The sequence below is a fragment of the Octopus bimaculoides genome, chromosome 8 (assembly GCF_046866305.1).
Source record: "Octopus bimaculoides isolate indiv1 chromosome 8, ASM4686630v1, whole genome shotgun sequence".
NCBI lineage: Eukaryota > Metazoa > Mollusca > Cephalopoda > Octopoda > Octopodidae > Octopus > Octopus bimaculoides.
In genome coordinates, this window is record NC_142935.1 from 78,102,408 (window position 1) to 78,121,636 (window position 19,229).

The 19,229-nt window shown below is 41.3% G+C and overlaps 1 protein-coding gene across 2 annotated transcripts in view; it reads right to left on the minus strand.

Moving 5' to 3' along the window:
* The window catches only part of LOC106867428 (MAM and LDL-receptor class A domain-containing protein 1), a 378,762-nt gene that overhangs the window by 296,181 nt on the left and 63,352 nt on the right, over window positions 1-19,229 (minus strand). For both annotated transcript variants that reach the window (XM_089356706.1, XM_089356704.1), the window contains exon 3: window positions 8,915-8,966. In XM_089356706.1, coding sequence (XP_089212832.1) covers window positions 8,915-8,966 — 52 coding nt within the window. The remainder of the gene's footprint in view (window positions 1-8,914; window positions 8,967-19,229) is intronic.

Genomic DNA, 19,229 nt, shown 5'->3' on the forward strand with positions numbered 1-19,229 from the left:
CTGTGGCAATTTTTGGGTGGAGTAACCCATATCTATTCAAAAATTTCCTTGTCTTTCTGTCTAAGCAGTTTAGTTCGCCTACTGTCCATGGGATTACCCCTGCTTCATATATAAGGAGTGAAACCGTCCAGGCGTTGATAGCTTCGATCTTATTCCGTCCGTTTAATTTCGACTTAAGGATCAGTCTCAGTCTGCGAAAGTACGCCATCTTATTATTTTTATTCCATTTCTTTCTCCAATTTATCCATTTCCCAAATCCCCAAGTACTTATAGCCTGTCTCTTCTATCTGCTTCATAACCTCCCCCGACGGTATCGTTAGCCCATCCATACATTTGATTTTGCCTCTCTTCAAGACTAACACACCACACTTTCTCAGTCCGAACTCCATTCTGATATCAGCACTGGAGGTATTCACCGTATCAACGAGGGAACTGACTTGGGTTTCATCTTTACCATAAAGTTTGAAGTCATCCATGAATAGCAAATGGTTGACTTTTTGTTGGCGGCTTTTGAATGCATACTCAGCTTTTGCTTTCCTCAGAATCAGTGTCAGTGGTATCAAGCACTGTACAAAGATCAGTGGGGACAGGCAGTCCCCTTGGAAGATACCCCTCTTAATTTCTGCTGACCCAAACTTCTTCCGTATGCTGTCAGGTTCGTCCTCCAATTCGCCATACTTTTTCCAAGCAATCGCTCAACATTCAATGCAATACCAAATAGGTTCATACACTCCATAAGTCAAGAATGTGGGATCATATCGTACGCCTTACGATAGTCGATCCATGACATGGCTAAGTTACTTTTCCTCCTCTTGCAGTCTCTAAGTACAGTTTTGTCTATCAGGGGTTGATCCTTGGTACCTATGCACTTATGCTTACAATCCCTCTGATCATGTGGCAGGACTCCATTTTTTCCCAGACGTTCGCACATTGACTCTGCGAGTCTTCCAGTCAATAACTTCCACATAAGTGGCAAACAGGATATCGGCCTGTAATTGTCTACCGTATTGCCTTTTTCTATGTTTCTCAGTCACAGCGCTGTCCAACCCAATATCAACCACTCTAGTGTTACTTAGTCGGCATTTAACAAGGTGTTGAGTTCTGCAGCTATTCGTGCATGACATTCACTAAATCTTTTGATTTAGTAGCCTTGAACTCCATCTGGTCCCAGGGCCTTCCAGTTGCTCATTTGTTTGCTGATTTCCTTCACTTCCCTACCTGAAATGACTAGTTCTGCCTGTTTTGGACAAACTACTGTTTGTTTCAGTTCTTGCAACCATTCAGCATCCTTCTTGTGCTCCTTGTCTTTGCTCCAGATGTCACTCTAAAACTTTTGACTTTCAATGTTATCTGGTATCAACTTTTCATCTGTACACTCTCCATTTATTTTTTTTATAGAATCTCTTCTAATCTACTCTGAATAACCTATTCTGGTGGTAACCCTTCATTCTTTGGTTGCATCTTACCATCTTTGCTTTCTTTGCAACGAGGCGCTGTTTCAATTCTTCCATTACTACTTTCAGGCCCTTTCTTTTATTATTATACTTCCTTTTCAGCGCCCTGTACTTTTGTTCGCTTTTAAGCTCCTCTTTCTCTTTTCGGTCTAAGACAGAGATTTCCTTCGAGAGTATGGCTAACCCTTCCTGGATTCTTCTTTTCCATCATAGATCTTTTCTTTTGTCACTCCCATTATGTTTCTTTTTCTTGACATCAACACCCACGTTTTCTGCTACAACAATACTTGTAGCCTTGATCAAATTATTTGTTTCTGTGATGTTGTTTGTTCTGATGTATTTCAGAATTTTATTGACATTTTTCGTTTCTTGATTCAATTTCCATCGATCAACCTTTTTAAAGTTGCAAATAATGTCGCTATCGTTCTCCTGTAGTCTTGCCTTTATTCTGTCGCAGGTTATTATCATTATCATCATTATTATTATCATTATTATTATTGTTGTTGTTGTTTTTATCTTCTTTCAATTTTGTTTTCATTTCTTGCTAAGTGTCTTCCTGACATCCAGAGCGAAGAAACTCACATTGGTAGGCCATTAAAATAAACACATCAGAATGTTCATTTACATTTGGGTCTACTCCATTATTCATCACATTGGCTTGCTAGTTCCGGGTCAATAAGCTCTGATCTTGAGCAGCTAAGATAAATCCCTTACTCTCTGCATTTAGCTCTGAGCTCCGTAGCCACTGATAAGTGTGCTTCTGGTCTACATCAACTTGTTTGCTACGGGCCATATATTTGCCATGCAGAAGTTTTTGTTCCCACCTATTAGCTAAATGTTCAAACACTTTTGGCTTTGCCATTGATTTTGCCTTCTTTGCAACAACAGTAGCTGCACTTCCACCATGCTGTTCAATCTGGAATTTATGCATGATCTCACTAGCAATTTTTTTTGCTCTCCTTCATAACAGAATGAAGCTTCTTATGTCTCTCGTGGTTTTCAACGAGTTTCAGTATCCAGTTGTTAGATGTTTCAAGATATTTGGCCAGTCCATTAGTGGTGGTTTTTTCTAAGAGATTCCAAATTGTATCAAGCTTCGACCTCCTTAAGCTCTAGAAAGGTAAAGACGATCTGAGTCTTTACCTTTCTAGAGCTTAAGGAGGTCTCGTAAGTTTTTGACTTTATTTACGTCGGTCTCGTAAGTTTTTGACTTTATTTTGTAGCTAGAGTTTGTTTTCTATTAATTCTTTTTTTTTTTTTTTTTTGGTACATTGTGTGTCCGCTCTTGAGCAGACCAGAGAGGTCTAATCAAAAACAATTTTTATCTGCCCTAAGAGGTGAATTTTCGGAAAGAAAAATTTCTTTTCGAAAAATTTCCTATAAAATTAAGTATAGTGGAGCTTTCTTTGCCAAACCAGCAAGAGAGGGTGGTCGCAGGTGTGAATCAGTGTCTTCCTGCGCCTGCCAGTCAAGCTGCCCTGTCTACGCAAAAAAAACAACATAGAAGGTGGTCGCAACAACGACAACAATACTAGCAGACAATATAAAAACGATTTTCCTTTGCTCCCTAGACCACCATCACCACCACAGCAGGGGAAGGAAGAGACAGAGAAAAACTGTGAAAACGGTACCGCCTCCGCCGCCACCATCACCAGCGGCAGCAGCAGTTCAGTAGCGACCGACGAAAAAATAATAAAAGAAAAAAAACGGAAGTTTTAAACCAAAGAGTACAAGGTTTGCAGTAGCAACACGAGAAACATACGAAAGAATTTTTCTTCAGAAAGATGAACAGTTGAGCAATATGCCGGTGAAAAACCTTGAACATCTCCTTGGAATCGAGTAGCTAGCGGTTGTCCCGACCCGCCAAAGACCGGATTGTGGTTTTAAGACCACGTTTTGCCTCTGCCACCCGGGTCCACCGAATGGTTTCCATTTCCTCGTGTCTTAGCGAAAACACCTTAGCTCTGACCACACAACCTTTGTGCTTTGCGTTGAAATGATGGTCTAGGGCCATTTTCGCCACCTGCACGTCGGTCGCGATCCCTTTCTTCTGTGCTTCTTCTAATTTACTAACTAATTCCTTTTCTACTTTATCTTTCTCTAAGGCTCCGTACTTGCTAAACTTAATCGACTCTGCTCTTTTTGCTCATTTCAAGGCGAGCCATCATCTATTATTAATTATTGCCCCCGTCATTGATCTCTTAACTAGCTCTCTAAGTTAGTCCCTGTAAGCCTGGCGTGCCGGGAACGATGCGTTTAGCTTCCAGTAACCGGGTCCCTGTCTATGTAACTTATCTAGATCGATCGTACATACCACGAATTTGTGGTCTGTATATCCGACGCGCTTTCCTCAACTCGTCTCCTTAACGGAGCTAGAATCCTGGGTCAAGCTGAGACCGAGAGAGGGCGAGTGGCACCTTGAGTGGCTCCTTGAGTGTTGGCCAATGCGGTCGGGGGAAATTCTACCTTGGCGTTCTATAGGGGGTTAGTGGAGGATAGGTGCGACGACGTCCTTGGGGAAGCTCTGGGCTTCAATGAGGACCAACTAGCCAATCTTTTTCGGAAGACTTTCGGGCCGGACCTAAGGATAACTTTCAGAAATCCCTGGGCTGGCAATGCTACCGGGGAGCGTTGCTGGTTCGGGATAAACTCCACAGGCATGGGTGCCGTCAGTCGGAGCAGCCCAAGATGTGTTCAAAGTGATGAAACCGTTCTGCACGCACTCGTCCAGTGTCCAACAATTTCTGATGTATGGGTTTATGTCGAGCACTTGCTGTCGCGTATCGCACGGATCCGGCTAGCCACCGAGTCTATTGTTAAGATTGTTCCTCCCGCTTTCTTTAGTCGGGAAGGCCGGGTAGTTTTCACTTGCCTGGTGGCCATAGCGAAAGAGGTTGTGTGGACGAGAGTGAAAGGGCTGAAGATGGGCATTTTCGTCTCTGGCGAATCTCTGATCAACTTTTCCAGATTCCACTTGAAGATGCAGATCAGACTGAAGAGGGAGGTGCTCCCTTTTAAGAAATTTATCGAAAGGTGGACGAGAGTGACAAGCATGGTTCGTGTGAACGGGCCTGCTCTGAGCATGTGCTTCTGAGTGGAGTAAAAGAGAGAGGAAGCACTTGCCTAAGTGGTCAGGGAAATCGTGATTTTCTGTGGGGTTTGCACGCTTTTCCCTTGGAAGTTACACCCGCCACTTATTGGGAAATTGTAAATGTTTAACTTCATTATTCATTTTTGTTATTGTTTTATATGTTTACACGGTAAACCCCTCCGTTTGTACCTTTGTATTTGCGTGTTCTATGTAGGCCCACGTGGCCAATAAAAACAACATTATGATTATTATTATTATCATCATCATCATCATCATCATCATCATCAGCAGCAGCAGCAGCAGCAGCAGCAGCAGCAGTAGTAGTAGTAGTAGGCGCAGGAATCATTAACACGCTGGACGTAATGCTTAGCGGTATCGCGCCCATCGCTATGCTCTGAGTTCAAATTCCACCGAGGTCAACTTTGCCTTTCCTCCTTTCGGGGTCGATAAATTAAGTACCAATGAAACACTGAGGTCACTGTAATCGACTTAATCCCTTCCCCTAAATTTGAGGCCTTGTTCTTCCAGTAGAAAGGATTATTATTGAGTGAGAGAGCAGTGCATGCTATCAAAGTGACACTGAGGAACAAATATACGAAGCCCATTATACCCATCATGATTACCCGTCTAATTAGGGTACACTAAGCACGTGCATCACAGCCATATGTGCGTGACATGGTGGTCTCATATCAATATAAACAGTCATTGACTTTGCAGGTGGACCCAGTTAGAATTTTCTAACCCATCCCATCATTTAAGATTAGAATTTTCTAACCCATCCCATCATTTAAGATTAGAATTTTCTAACCCATCCCATCATTTAAGATTAGAAGCGATGAGAGCCACTGACTGGTACTGCATCAGGGCATATTCTTCTTCTTCTTCTTCTTCTTCTTCTTCTTCTTCTTCTCCTCCTCCTCCTCCTCCTCTTCTTCATCTTCTTCTCCTCCTCCTCTTCTTCTTCTTCTTCTTCTTCTTCTTCTTCTTCTTCTTCTCCTCCTCCTCCTCCTCTTCTTCTTCTTCTTCTTCTTCTTCTTCTTCTTCTTCTTCTTCTTCTTCTTATTATTATTATTATTATTATTATTATTATTATTGTTATTCAGTAGTCTTATTTTTATCATGTGCTTTCACTGCACTACCGAGCGCAGCTCTGTGTACCTTGGATATGTGCTGTGGTTTGTTGTGATGCTCTTATTATCACTGTATTGAAAGTGATTTACGCAGGATGTGTGCGGTGCCTAGTAATGCTATTTTCTGTATGTTATTTATACTTGTTAGTCCTGGTGTTTTAGTTATGTATTTGTCAGAATATTTTTTATCATGCCTAAAGTTCCTATTGTGATAGGAATTGTTTCTGTTTTTAGACTCCTCATTCGAATTTTCTTCTATTTCCAGATCTTTGTTTCTGCTTTTAGACTTCACATTCGAGTTACCTCTATTTCCAGCTCTTTTATTATTATTATTATTATTATTATTATTATTATTATTATTATTATTATTATTATTATCATTTAGCACAAATCCTAAAAGAGTAATATCTGGCAGCTGAGGAAACTGCCAGAGGCATTAAGTTGAATAACGTGAGATAGGGAAAAATATTTTTGTTGGGTGCATCGATTTCAATATTTTTGTTGTCGCATCGATTTCAATCTCTTTTTATCTGTCTTCGACAAAGAGCAAGAGTCCAAAACGTTAAAGATTTCACTCCTCATGATAATCAAGCTGTTTGAACTCATCAATGAACAAAGAGACATGTGTGGTATCGGACATTGTGATCTTCATTCTACTGCTAAGAATATTGACAGTGCAAATGAAAAGAAATAGCGTCTGTTTGGAATTAAAATCGCATTGTTGTCCTAATTTAACAATAACTTTAACTCCAAATTTCTATAGCAAATATTAGGTTCAGGAAAAGATTTCCTATATTTTAAGGAAAACAGAATATGTGTTATTGTGGTGTTCATAATTTACAGATAAAAGACACCGGCGGTGGAAAGGGACTCAAAACGGTTTCCATATAAGATTGCGATTGTAGGTTATTGGAAGTTAGGCTGGAGTTCCGTGGGGATCCCTTCATTTTCCGTAGAAAACAGAATGAAAATACTTTTAGTTTCAGACCAGACGTTTTTTGAAACATTATTGTATCTTATCTCATTGAAATATTATTGTATCTCATCTGTCCCAACACCTCTCAGTTTTGTACTGTTGTTCGGTCGGGGTCAATACTACCATCAATATATGTCATCCAATCCCACCAAGCAACACCTCTCTCACTGCTACCCTGTACTCTCCCACACCAGAACCCTTTGCTCTAACTGGAAGTTTACTGAATACGTTTTACATTTTTCGAATCCGTATTTGTTGAAGACTTAACAACAAATCTGTCATTTATATAAAATCTCTCCTTATTCCTGCCACACCTTCAACACACTGAGAAATCGAATTCCATTTAATATTATTATTATTATTATTATTATTATTATTATTATTATTATTATTATCATTATTTTAATGTTGCGTGTTTGTTTTATACTTCTACCTATCTCTCTTCACTTCCATACCTTCTTCTCTTCCCAGACACTGATTTGGCAGAGATGTGAACAAGTGTCGTCACTATAGAATCATTATCAATAGCAGGATTTAGGAAGGCTTACTGTTTTCTGATTTTTCTTAGAAATGTTACAAAGAGGTAAAAAACATAAACTTAATAAAATAAAGGGAAGAAAGATGGGTGGGGAGGTTAAAATAATTTTTAAAAACAATAAAAAAGAAAAAAGAATGAGGGAGTAAAATACATACGTACACACATACGTACACACATACGTATGTACATACATACATACATACATACATACATACATACGTAAGTGAGCGAGAAATAAGTGAGAGATATAAAGAGATGAGAGAAAGAAAGAGAAAGAAGGAAGGAAATGAATGTAAAGTTACACTCTAAAAAGATATCTTCTCTTTGTCATTCACTCTCTGTCTGTCTCTTTCTTCTCTTCCTCGCCTCTCTCTATGTTTTTTTTTTTTTTAATTAAACAACGCCAAATCCATGTTTTCTCTATATCCTCTCTATTCTAACTTCAACAGACGAAATTCTGTCAGTGGCGAAAACAGAAAGCTTTCCCCACCTCCTTCCCCCCAAATCAAAACCACACTGATTTTAAGAGATGCTCTGACCACCTCTACCCCAGCCAACCCTAAACTTAACCCTATAATCCAATTTGTTTATTCAATACTTTCTTTAGACTCCTTTCTTCGCTATTTTGTTTTAAGCTTTTCTTTAGTTTTGTTTTTCTCTCTCAAAAATAGAACAAGGACATTTGTAAAGGTGATGGCCGGCAGAGAGCAGTTGCAATAGTTTAATTCTGTCTAGAGTGAAAACATACTGAGCATTAAACAGTGGAAATAAATGTTTCATTCTTGACTTTTGTCAGAAAAAGAACAGTTGTGTAGAAGCTATATCTACTCTCTTTCTTTCTCTCTCTCTCTATCTCTCTCTCTCTCTCTCTCTCTCTCTCTCTCTCTCTCTCTCTCTCTCTCTCTCTCTCCACACTCATATGCAGTTACACATATATAAGCATATATATATTATACATAGTCATACCTTCACACACACACGCATATTGTCGTTAGAAAAAGTTATAGTTTCGAGAGAATGTGAAATTCTTTCTTGGAATTCGATCTCGAAAAATAAGCATGTTATAAACAATAACATAAAATATAGGGTTGAAAAACCGTTTCGGATAGAAGTCGAAGACAGCTTTTCATTTTCTATTGATTTTTTTCTTTGACAATTCTCCAAACGGATTTTATGCGTATGTATATGTGTATGTATGTATGTATGTATGTATATATGTATGTATGCATGCATGCATGTATATATGGATGTATATATATATATATATATATATATATATATATATACATATGTGTGTGTGTGTGTGTGTGTGTGTGTGTGTGCGTGTGTGAGTGTGTGTATGTGTGCGTATGTGTGTATACATGTGTATGTGAGTGCGTGCATGTGTAGATAGATAGATAGATATTCTTTCGAAAAGAAAATACCTAACTTCGTAAAATATTGAATTTAGCTATGCCGTACTGACGACTCTAAAGGAGGGTGAAACAGTGTTATATATGACTACCGATGAGAACCTTATAATGTGCAGAAAAAAGTCAAATGGGTATTCTCTGTACAGCTTTGTTACTCTTTGCTCTGGTAAACTACAATTTTTTACTCAAGTTTTAGTCAACTATATATATATATATATATATATATATATATATGTATATATACGAGTATGAATTCAGAGTATAATTGAAATAGAAATGATAGAGGATTAAAGTTCAAAATGTATCTACTTACCCACATTTTCTTCAGGAAATGAATCACCAAACAAGAGTGAAAAATAGGTTCTCTGTAGAATAAAGCAAATGAATTAACAGAAATGTTTATGTTAGGGGATTTCTGAACATGTTTAAATCAGGCTTTAGTTTACATTTATTCTCCTCCTCCGCCTCCTCGTTACTACTACTACTACTACTACTACTACTACTACTACTACTACTACTACTACTACTACTACTAGTACTGCCACTGCTGCTACTACTGCTGTGGTTGTTGTTATTATTATTATTATTATTATTATTATTATTATTATTATTATTATTATTATTATTTTAATCTGCGACCAAGGATAAGTGGCAATTAAGTGATGTTTGGATGTAATTGAAGGCTTAGGGAGAGAAACTGGGAGGACAGTATAAAAATACATTCATATAAAAACACAAAATTTATATTTAGCAATGTATAAAAGATGATGAAAAATATTAAAAAATGATGATTGAATTGATAATTAAACGTTAAATTGAATTGAATTTTATTTCATATGCAACTAACAATACATGAACAGTATAATACAAAACAAGTTGATAGGGTTTTTCTAAGTACCCCATGTGGGCGATACTCGTCAACAAAAACTTTTGGATCTCTGCGTAAGATGGGTCTCCTGTGATGATCTAGATGTTTCTGACATCCCTTTCAAATTACATAAGGACACTTACAGGGACGGTTTTCGCTTAAAGATGCCATATCTTTTATATATCAATTTCTTATATTTATTGAGCTTGCCAAATACCTTGCCGGATATATTCCTATCTGAGGACACGTATCCATAAGTTTGCTCAACCGATTTTTCTTAAACTTCACACGCACATTGCTTATGTATCTGGGAAGGTTTTAAGTATAAAGAGGAATAATATTTGGGCGCGGGTGAATGGCGGCAGTAACTATGACTCCCATCTCAAGTTTGCATATGCGTATGTGTGTTTGCGGGTATGTGAGCGGATGTTACTAATGGGAAAAAATTACACCCTCTTGCGGGTAAACGGAGTGAGGAACCATAGTTCGGCGCGGGTAAACGGCAGGAGGAACCACAGTCCAGCGCGGGTAAACGGCGGGAGTAACTATGACTCTCATCTTATGTTTGCATATGCGTGGGTATGTTTGGGGGTATGTAGGTGGGTGTGTAAGCGGATGTTAGAAATGGGCAGCAATTACACCCTCTTGCGGGTAAACGGAGTGGGGAACCATATTTCGGCGGGAGTAACCATAGCTCTCAGTTCAAGTTTGGGTATGTGCGTGTGTGTATGAAGGTGTGCATGTAGGTGCTTGAGGGTGTGTAGGCGAATGTTACTGATGGTAAAAATTTCCACCACCTTGTGAGTAAACAGCGGGAGTAACTAATAGTTATGATTTTTTGAAATTAAACATGCTGTCATTGCAAAAGATGAACTTTTGTCTGGTGATTACAAAACCACCTTTCATTTTGTTCAACGATAAAAAAAAAACGTCGTGCGCATAGCCCAATGTTTGTTTTTTAGAGAGGAAAATGGTACTTTTTAGCGAATTTCTCCAGAATTGATGCAATACCGGATAGTTGTGGCTTTTATTGATTAACTTTCCTTTTGCAAGTGATCTTTACACAAAAATATCAAAAGTTTATTTTGATCCGGCTGAACGTACCTTCTGAAGTTCTGAAAAACTCGAACGAGTAGCAAAGCGCCGGTAAACGGCGGGAGTAACTGTGACTCTCTCTACCACCACGACTTTTTAGCTGTAGACTATCAATATAAAGATATAATTGATTTTTCCATTTACATATGATCGGATCTACACAAAAAAAAGAGAGTTGATTCAGCTCAATCCCTAGTAAGTGCACCCGGCGTTGCCCATGTTGGTTCGCCATAATATGCTGTTTACGAAAAAAAACAAAAAAACAACCGCAGTTGCTTCTGCAACAATCAAGTATGCTTGCCTTGAAGACGGTCGGATACGTTCACTGATCTTGTCAAAAGGCAACATTAGCAATCACACAATTTAAGACCCACCATACCACCCTCTAGTGGAATGCCCTAAGAATTTTCTTTCAACAATTTCAAATTTGCATTAATCAAGTCTTCGGGAAGGCTTTCAACGCACTACAGTTTTGACACTCCTTATTCTTCAACCCATCAGTTAGCACCGCGCTGCATTGGTGACATTGTGCGAACCACACCGCCACCTCCACCCGATTCACAATACTTGCTGCAGTAGACTCGGGGCTCCTCTCCCATTAATTTTACCCTAGCGTCAGGTGACACCGAAGCATGCTCCTTATCAGTGATTTTTACAAATCACATAATTTCTCCTTCCTACACTTTACAATCGACACCCCCAAAGAAATTGTTACAGTCGGCGGTTACGTCTTAGGTGCCATTTTACACCAGAGCGTACTCCCTGTCAGTGATTATCACAGATTACAACACTTCTCACCAAATGTTCCCACAATTACCTACAACCTCCCCCCACCGCATGATTCACCTGTTTCACCTTCACTTGAACAGTTTTGCTCCTCCTATTGGTTGGAATTTAGCCAATAGCATGTGCTCCTTTGACTCACGGCCCCATTACTTCAACGTTTTTATACGAACGCTTCATTTACGCTTCAGACCTCTGTGCTGCGTTCTACCTCAGTACTCCCTGTCCTACGTTTCAGTTTGCTTTTTGTACACAGATTATTCTACTGTTGAATTTTTGCTTATCATTATTGTTACCCCGTTTCTCTTAGCCTTAGTGACGTTGTACTACTTATTACCACTTGCTGTTTGTTTTCGTTTGTGTTGCTTTTCGTTATTGCTACCCCTGTCCTCCATATATCCTTAGTGTCTCCTTAAGTTACTCTGTGCTACCTATAAAATTTATCAAAAATCTCCGCACCGACATCCTGCTTAGAGCTTCCCCTTTAGCTTGGTTTTTCGCCAGTTACTACAACTATTACGCCCTCTTGCCATATAGGTGTCCTTACTTTTGCACGTCTACTTTGCTTTAATCCTCCATCCATAATCCCTATACGTTACCTTTAGCTGCTCAGTGTTGACTGTTTTTTTATTTTTTTATTTTATTTATTATTTTTTTTATTGTAAATCTTCGCTTTGCTCCCATCAACTGCTTTTTTACGAAATTAAACAAGTTTCTAGATTATGCCTGGTCGAAGAAGGTCAACCATTGGTTGAGCGATTTCCCAAGCTAAGCGTAAGGGATCAGCCCGAGCTTCTGAAACGCAAGGGCAGCGTTCCTCCCGCCGTACGCGGATCGCTGCAACGACAGCATATTTGCGATCAACACAAAGTGAAGAGCAACATTCGAACCGTCGACTGTTGGATACTGCGGTTGTCACCCGTTCACGCTCATTGCAGTATGCCGAGCAGCGTACTGTTCGTCGCCTACGCAACGCTACTTTAACGGCCCGTTCACGCTCATCGCAGAACGAGGAACAGCGTACTGTTAGTCGCCTGCGCAACTCTGCTTTTCGGAGAATGAAGAACAGCGGACTGCCCGCCGCATGCGCGACGCTGTTTCGACGGCAAGTTCACGCTTCTCACAAAATGAAGATCAACGCCAAAGTATGCTCACCTGTAACCTTCATAGAGCAGCTGACAGGCTAGGACTTCAACTGCCCTCAAATAAGTTTTGGTCATTAAAAACTTTCACTTGCGATCCCAGTTGCGATTACAGTAGCAGATCGGACATTACAATTGGCACAATGAGTAGGATCTGCGATTTTTTTCTGGCCAAAAAGTGGCCCGGGGAAACCCCAGGCATGTACTGCTCAAATGGTAAGATTAAAATATCTCCATTAGAAGATCCTCCCGGTCTTTTGACTGACCTTTTAACTGGGGCTTCGCCTTTGTCTACCGAATTTCATAAGCGCGTTCGCGCCTACAACTGCGCCTTCCACATGACTTTGATCGGGGTTAACATCATTAAAGAAGGACAATTCCTGCTATCCTTTAAAGTTCAGGGGCAAATATATCATAGGCTTGGTTCTCTTCAGCCAATCGATATTGCCTCGCCTCAGTTTCTACAACTTTACTTCGTTGGCGACTACGCAGACCAGGCTGCCAGACGGCAGTCCTTACCTAGTACCAACCTAGCATTAATACGTCAGCTCCATGAGTTGATTCACGAAATAAACAGCTATGTTCGCAGTTTTAAGTATGACTTAGAAATAGCTGACTCTCCAGAGTTCACGTTAGTTATCAATGCGGACCAGAGGCTTTCTAGGCAACACGCTCCTCGCTATAACGAGCACTCATGTAATGAGGTTGCGGTGCTTATTCGAGGTGAACAACACCAAGATAGGGACATAGTCTTGCACCGCCAAGACGATGCGCTCCAACGAATTTGCGAAACCCATAGGTCCTACGACGCACTTCAGTATCCCCTATTTCATACTCATGGAGACGACAGTTTTCACTTAAACATTCCCCAACAAAGCCTATCAGAGGCAGGTTCTGTTGGCAGTAAATTAGTTACGTGTATGGCTTACTATACTTATCGGTACATGGTTAGAGACAGCAGTTTGAATCACCTACACCTTTCTCGCGACCTTTTTCAACAACATGCCGTAGACAATGCTGTTAAAATTGAGTCTCAGCGCTTACAATACATACGGTTCAATCAGGCTAAGCTACGGGCTGAAAAGTACATCCATCTCAGAGATAGAATCAATAACGATGTTGCTCCTGGAAGGATAGGCCAATTATGCATACTACCGTCTTCCTTTACTGGTAGTCCTCGATATATGCACGAACGTACACAAGCCGCCATGATTTACGTTCGGTACTACGGTGGGCCCGACCTTTTCATTACCTTCACTTGTAATGCTAGGTGAAATGAAATACAAGTGAGTTCTTTGCCCGGTCAACAAGCCCATGATAGGCCTGATGTCATTGCGAGATTTTTTAGACTTAAACTACTTAAATTCACCAATGGCCAAATATTTGGCCATGTTAAAAGCTTCATGTTCACTGTTTAGTGCCTCACGTACATACACTTCTGTGGTTAAGTCAATAAAATAAATGCAAATGACATAGTTAGGCTAATTTCCGCTGAAATACCTGATCCGGACGTTGATAGTGAGCTCCATAGCATAGTGAAGTCTAATATGGTCCATGGCCCTTGTGGGCCTTCCTACACAAGGAAAGATTGCTTGATAAATGGTGTATGTTCTAAGAATTATCCCCAAAATTTGTGTCCCAGACTCAAACTGCTCAAGACGGGTACCCACAGTATACGCGTAGGAAGCCATGCGACAGAGGCTTAACCTTAACCATAGGGAAATTCTAAGTTGACAATACCTTACTGTCCACTTCTTTCAAAGACGTTTAAAGTGCATATCAACGTTGGATCTTGCAATTCCATCAAGTCAATCAAATATGTCTGCAAATACGTTAATAAAGGGTCTGATGCCGCCATGTTTGGCCTCCAAGGCATCAACCAACACGATGAAGTAACGCAAAAGCAGGCTGCACGGTACATAAGCAGCAATGAAGCGTTTTGACGTATTTTTGTTTTCCAATACACAAAAGGTATCCTGCCGTTGCCCAGCTTGCTGTTCATCTGGAAAATGAGCAAAGATTCTGGAATCAAACGGGTATGATGGGTCGATTAGTAAGCAACTTCGCTTTTCCTTATCAAAAATTGTTATGTCCGGTCTATTATTTTCTAACTTTTTGTCCGTTTGAATAGGAAAGTTCCACAAAATGTTACATTTCTCCGACTATTATGCTCTTTCGATTATTATTATTATTATCATTGCCTTTGCACAGCTTCTAACGCTGGAGATGTACTACGGAGTCAGCTGTTCACTACCAGTGAATTAAGGTAACACCTCTTTTTCCGAGCACCTTCCGGAGTATTCGAGCGGTTCCAAGCAGTGCTGTTTTCTGCAGCCCCTATTTGTTCTACATACTTCTAGAGAGTTTTGCTCTCTGTTCCCAGGGCTCCGACAATTATTGGTATTGCTAATAGCTTTTTCATCGACCACAACTGCTTAACTTCTCAAGCTAACCTGTCATAAATCACGAGTTTTCTTTCTTCCTTATCACATACCTTGTTGTCAGTTGGGCATGCTATATCTATGATCCAGCATAGTTTGTTTTTTTCTCAATTAACACTGTCTGGCTTCCTATTCTCTATCTCATGCTCGCACTGAATCATAAAATCCCATAGGATCTTTGCATTTTTATTTTCGATGATACCTTCAGGCTTGTGACCGTACGAATGTTTTGCTCTGTCAAGTCCATACTTGTTGCAAAGTGTCCTATGGACAAGCCTGACTATATTATTGTGGCGTCTCTTATATTCCTTCTGGGCTAGTGGCGTACATTGGCTGGTAATATGCCATACGGTTTCACCGTTTTGTCCACAGATTCTGCACTTATCACTTTCTGATGTGTTGTCTATTCTGTATTATATGTAGTTTGCTCTTAGTGCTTGCTCGTGGGCAGCACAGATTAAAGCCTCCGTTTCCGGTTTTAAATCACTTTTAGTCATCCACAGCCATCTTTTTTCTCTGTCAGTCTTATCTTCAACATCTCTATGAAATTGACCTTGCATTCTTTTCTTTACCCACCTATTTTCAGTTTCATTCGTTTTCAATTTCTTGTATAGTGCGTTATCTTTGCAAATTTTCATTCTACACAAACCTGACATTCTTACTTCTAATAATAGCGGTTATGTGGTATTTTTTACATGCCATGCTATTTTGTTTTCTTCTGCTCTAATGCTGTGTTCGCATCCAATAAGTCCTCTTCCCCATCTTTTTCTTCGTACATATAGTCTGTCTGTGTCACTTTTAAGGTGGAGTGACCCATATCTAGTCAGAAACTTCCTTGTCTTTCTGTCTAAGCTGTTTAGTTCGTCTACTGTCCATGTATTACCCCTGCTCCATATCTAAGGAGTGAAACTGCCCAGATGTTGATAGCTTCAATCTTATTCCATCCATTTAATATCGACTTAAGAATCAGTCTCAGTCTGCGCAAGTACTTCACCTTAAATTTTTCTGTGATTTCTTTCTCCATCAATTTATCCATTTCCCAAATCCCCAAGTACTTATAGCTTGTCTCTTCTATCTGCTTCATAACCTCCCCCGACGGTATCGTTAGCCCGTCCATACATTTGATTTTGCCTCATCTCAGGATATATATATATATATATATATATATAATTTTAAAAAATGACTTCCCTCAGATACGCCACCACAATAACACGTGCGTGAAAATGTAAACACGTTGATTGCAATATTCCTATGCGAAAGCTGCAAAGTTGTGAGTAAAATTTTGGATTTAATATTTTAATTACATATACATTCATATTCATAATATTCATACAAGACCTCTCTCTCCCTCTTTCTCCCTATCTGTCTCTCTGTCTCTCTGTCTCTCTCTCTCTCTCTCTCTCTCTATATATATATATATATATATATATATATCCCCCACGACGAGGGGCTGCGTGCCCGGAAGTTTTTTCTAGACCAACGCCCCAACCCACAACCCGACACCTCCACACTCATTCGTCTGGCCGAACTTGTCCTATCTCTCAACTGCTTCTCGTTCGCGGGAGATATCTACCAGCAGCTCTCGGGAGTGACCATGGGGACGAGAATGGGCCCCAACTACGCGAGCCTCTTCGTTGGTTATGTTGAGGCCCAAATATTCTCCAGTTTCACTGGTCCTACTCCCGAACTATACGGTCGGTATATCGACGACTGTATCGGTGCCACCTCACTCTCCCGCGAACATCTTGACTCGTTCCTCTCTTTCGTTCAGTCTTTCCATCCTGCCCTCCACTTCTCCTGTACTGTCTCTGACACCTCTGTCCCCTTTCTCGACATTTCGGTCAGCATCCTCCACTCCGACCTTAGCACCTCCATCCACTACAAACACACAGACTCACACTCCTATCTCAACTTCTCCTCCTCCCACCCTAGACACACAAAACTTTCCATCCCCTATTCCCAATTCCTCCGTCTACGCAGACTTTGTAGCGACAACCATGACTTTGAGACTCAGTCTCAACTCATGGCTCACCACTTTAGCCTGCGTGGATATCCACCCACCACCATCCACACCGCCCTTGCCAGAGCACGTTCTGTGGACCGTGCATCTGCTCTCTCCCCCCGAACCCGCCCTGCCGTTTCCCGCCTCCCTTTCCCCCTCACCTACCATCCCACCACCCTACCCCTCCAACGCTCCATTCTCCGAGCTTTTCGGCGCCTCCAGTCCGACCCCTCCACCTCCCACATCTTCCCTAATCGACCCCTCCCCTCCTTCAAACGAGCCCACAACCTACGGGACCTCTTGGTCCACAGCTTCTTCCCCAACCCAACCTCCCAACCTGGCTCGTTCCCCTGCTCCCGCCCACGCTGCCGCACTTGCCCTTACCTCTCCAACACCACCCTCCTCACCAGCACCCATCACCGACCCTATCACATCACCGACTCCTTCACCTGCACTTCTACCAACATCATCTATTGCCTCTCCTGCTCTCTCTACCATTCTCTATACACCTCCGAGACATCAACGTTGGCAATGACACCCCGGTGTCACGCCACTTCCGTTCTGCCAGCCACTCCTTGCAGCAACACCTGTCTGTGTTTGGATTGTCCATGCACAGGGGCCATCCGGAATCCCGTTTGCGCCGTGAACAGGGATTAATCTTCTCTCTCCGCTCCTTTGCGTCACATGGGCTCAACTCCCCTCCCCTCTTCATCTAACCCCTCCTCCTGTCTCTCTCCCCCACCCTCCCTCCTACCACCCATCTCTCCCACTCCCCCACCTCCCCTCCTGCTCCGACTCCTACTTCTTTGTACGTCTCTTCACCTCTCTTCACTCCTACTTCTCTTCCCACTTCTCTTCCTACTTCTCTTCACTCCTACTTCTCTTCACTCCTACTTCTCTTCACTCCAACTTCTCTTCCTACTTCTCTTCACTCCCACTTCTCTTCACCCCTACTCTTTCTCTCCTCTCTCTTACTCTCCTCTCTCTTACTCTCCTCTCTCTTACTCTCTCTCACTCTCTTCTCTCGTACTCCCCCCTCTCTCACTCTTACTCTCTTACTCTCTCACCTTTACTCTCTCACTCTCTTCTCTCTTTCCCTCTCTCTCACTCTTACTCTCTACACTCTTACTCTCTTACTCTCTCACCCTTACTCTCTCACTCTCTTCTCTCTTTCCCTCTCTCTCACTCTCTTTCTCTTCCTCTCTTTCTCCCCCCATACCCCTCTTCCCTCTCTCTCACTCTCTTCTCTCTCACTCTCTTTCTCTTCCTCTCTTTCTCCCCCCATACCCACCTTCCCCCTCTCTCAATCCACCTTCCCTCTCTTATACCCACCCTCTCTCCTCTCTTCCACTCTTTCTCTCCCCTCCCATACCCATCTTCCCCCTCTCTTACATCCACCTTCCCCTTCCCCCTTCATCGTCAACACCCCCTCATAAGCTCATCCCACCACACTCCTACTCTACCTTCCCACTCCACCCCATCCAATTCCTTACACCCACCACCCACCCCCTACCCACATACCCCACCCTACCCACAGACCCCTACCTCTACCCCACGCTCAGCCTAACCCACACTCCACCCATGCCTTCCCCACCTCCCAACACCCTCACATCACACCACACCAATACCCTCGCATCACACACTACAACTGTGAAAAATGACCGTTAAACAAAGGGAAATTACTGTTTGGTTGATCGTTATTAAGACAAAAGAGCTATAGACCCCTAAGTAAGGGGAGGGGTAAAAGTAAGTGTGTAAAAAAGCCTATAGTGTTAGCGTAAGCGTACCAATTCGTAAATGTATATACTAAACCACCCTCGCTTGAAATACACACATGCTCACCCATATACTCGTCAAAAACTATACATATATGTACATATACAAATATATACCCACATTCACGAGTATACCCGCATACACACCCCTACACACACGCACTCAATAACCTCACACCCATACACACACACGCAAAAAAATTAGAGGGCTAATGCAAAATACAGAAGAAAATGCGAGAAAGCTATAAGGTTAAAACGCGTCTTATATGCGCATATTTTCACATGCACGCACATACATCTATATATGCACATACCCACACACATGCACACATTCACAAGCGCGCAAATAAGGTTCCATGTACGTGTCTATAGACGCACAGAAAAAAAGCAGGGTGGAGAGGAGAAAACAGGAAAAAAATATGTGAGAAAAATACAAAACATTAACTCTATAATTATGTAAAAAATATAGAAAATATAAAAAATATATAAGAAAATGTCACATATTTTTACAGATATATATAT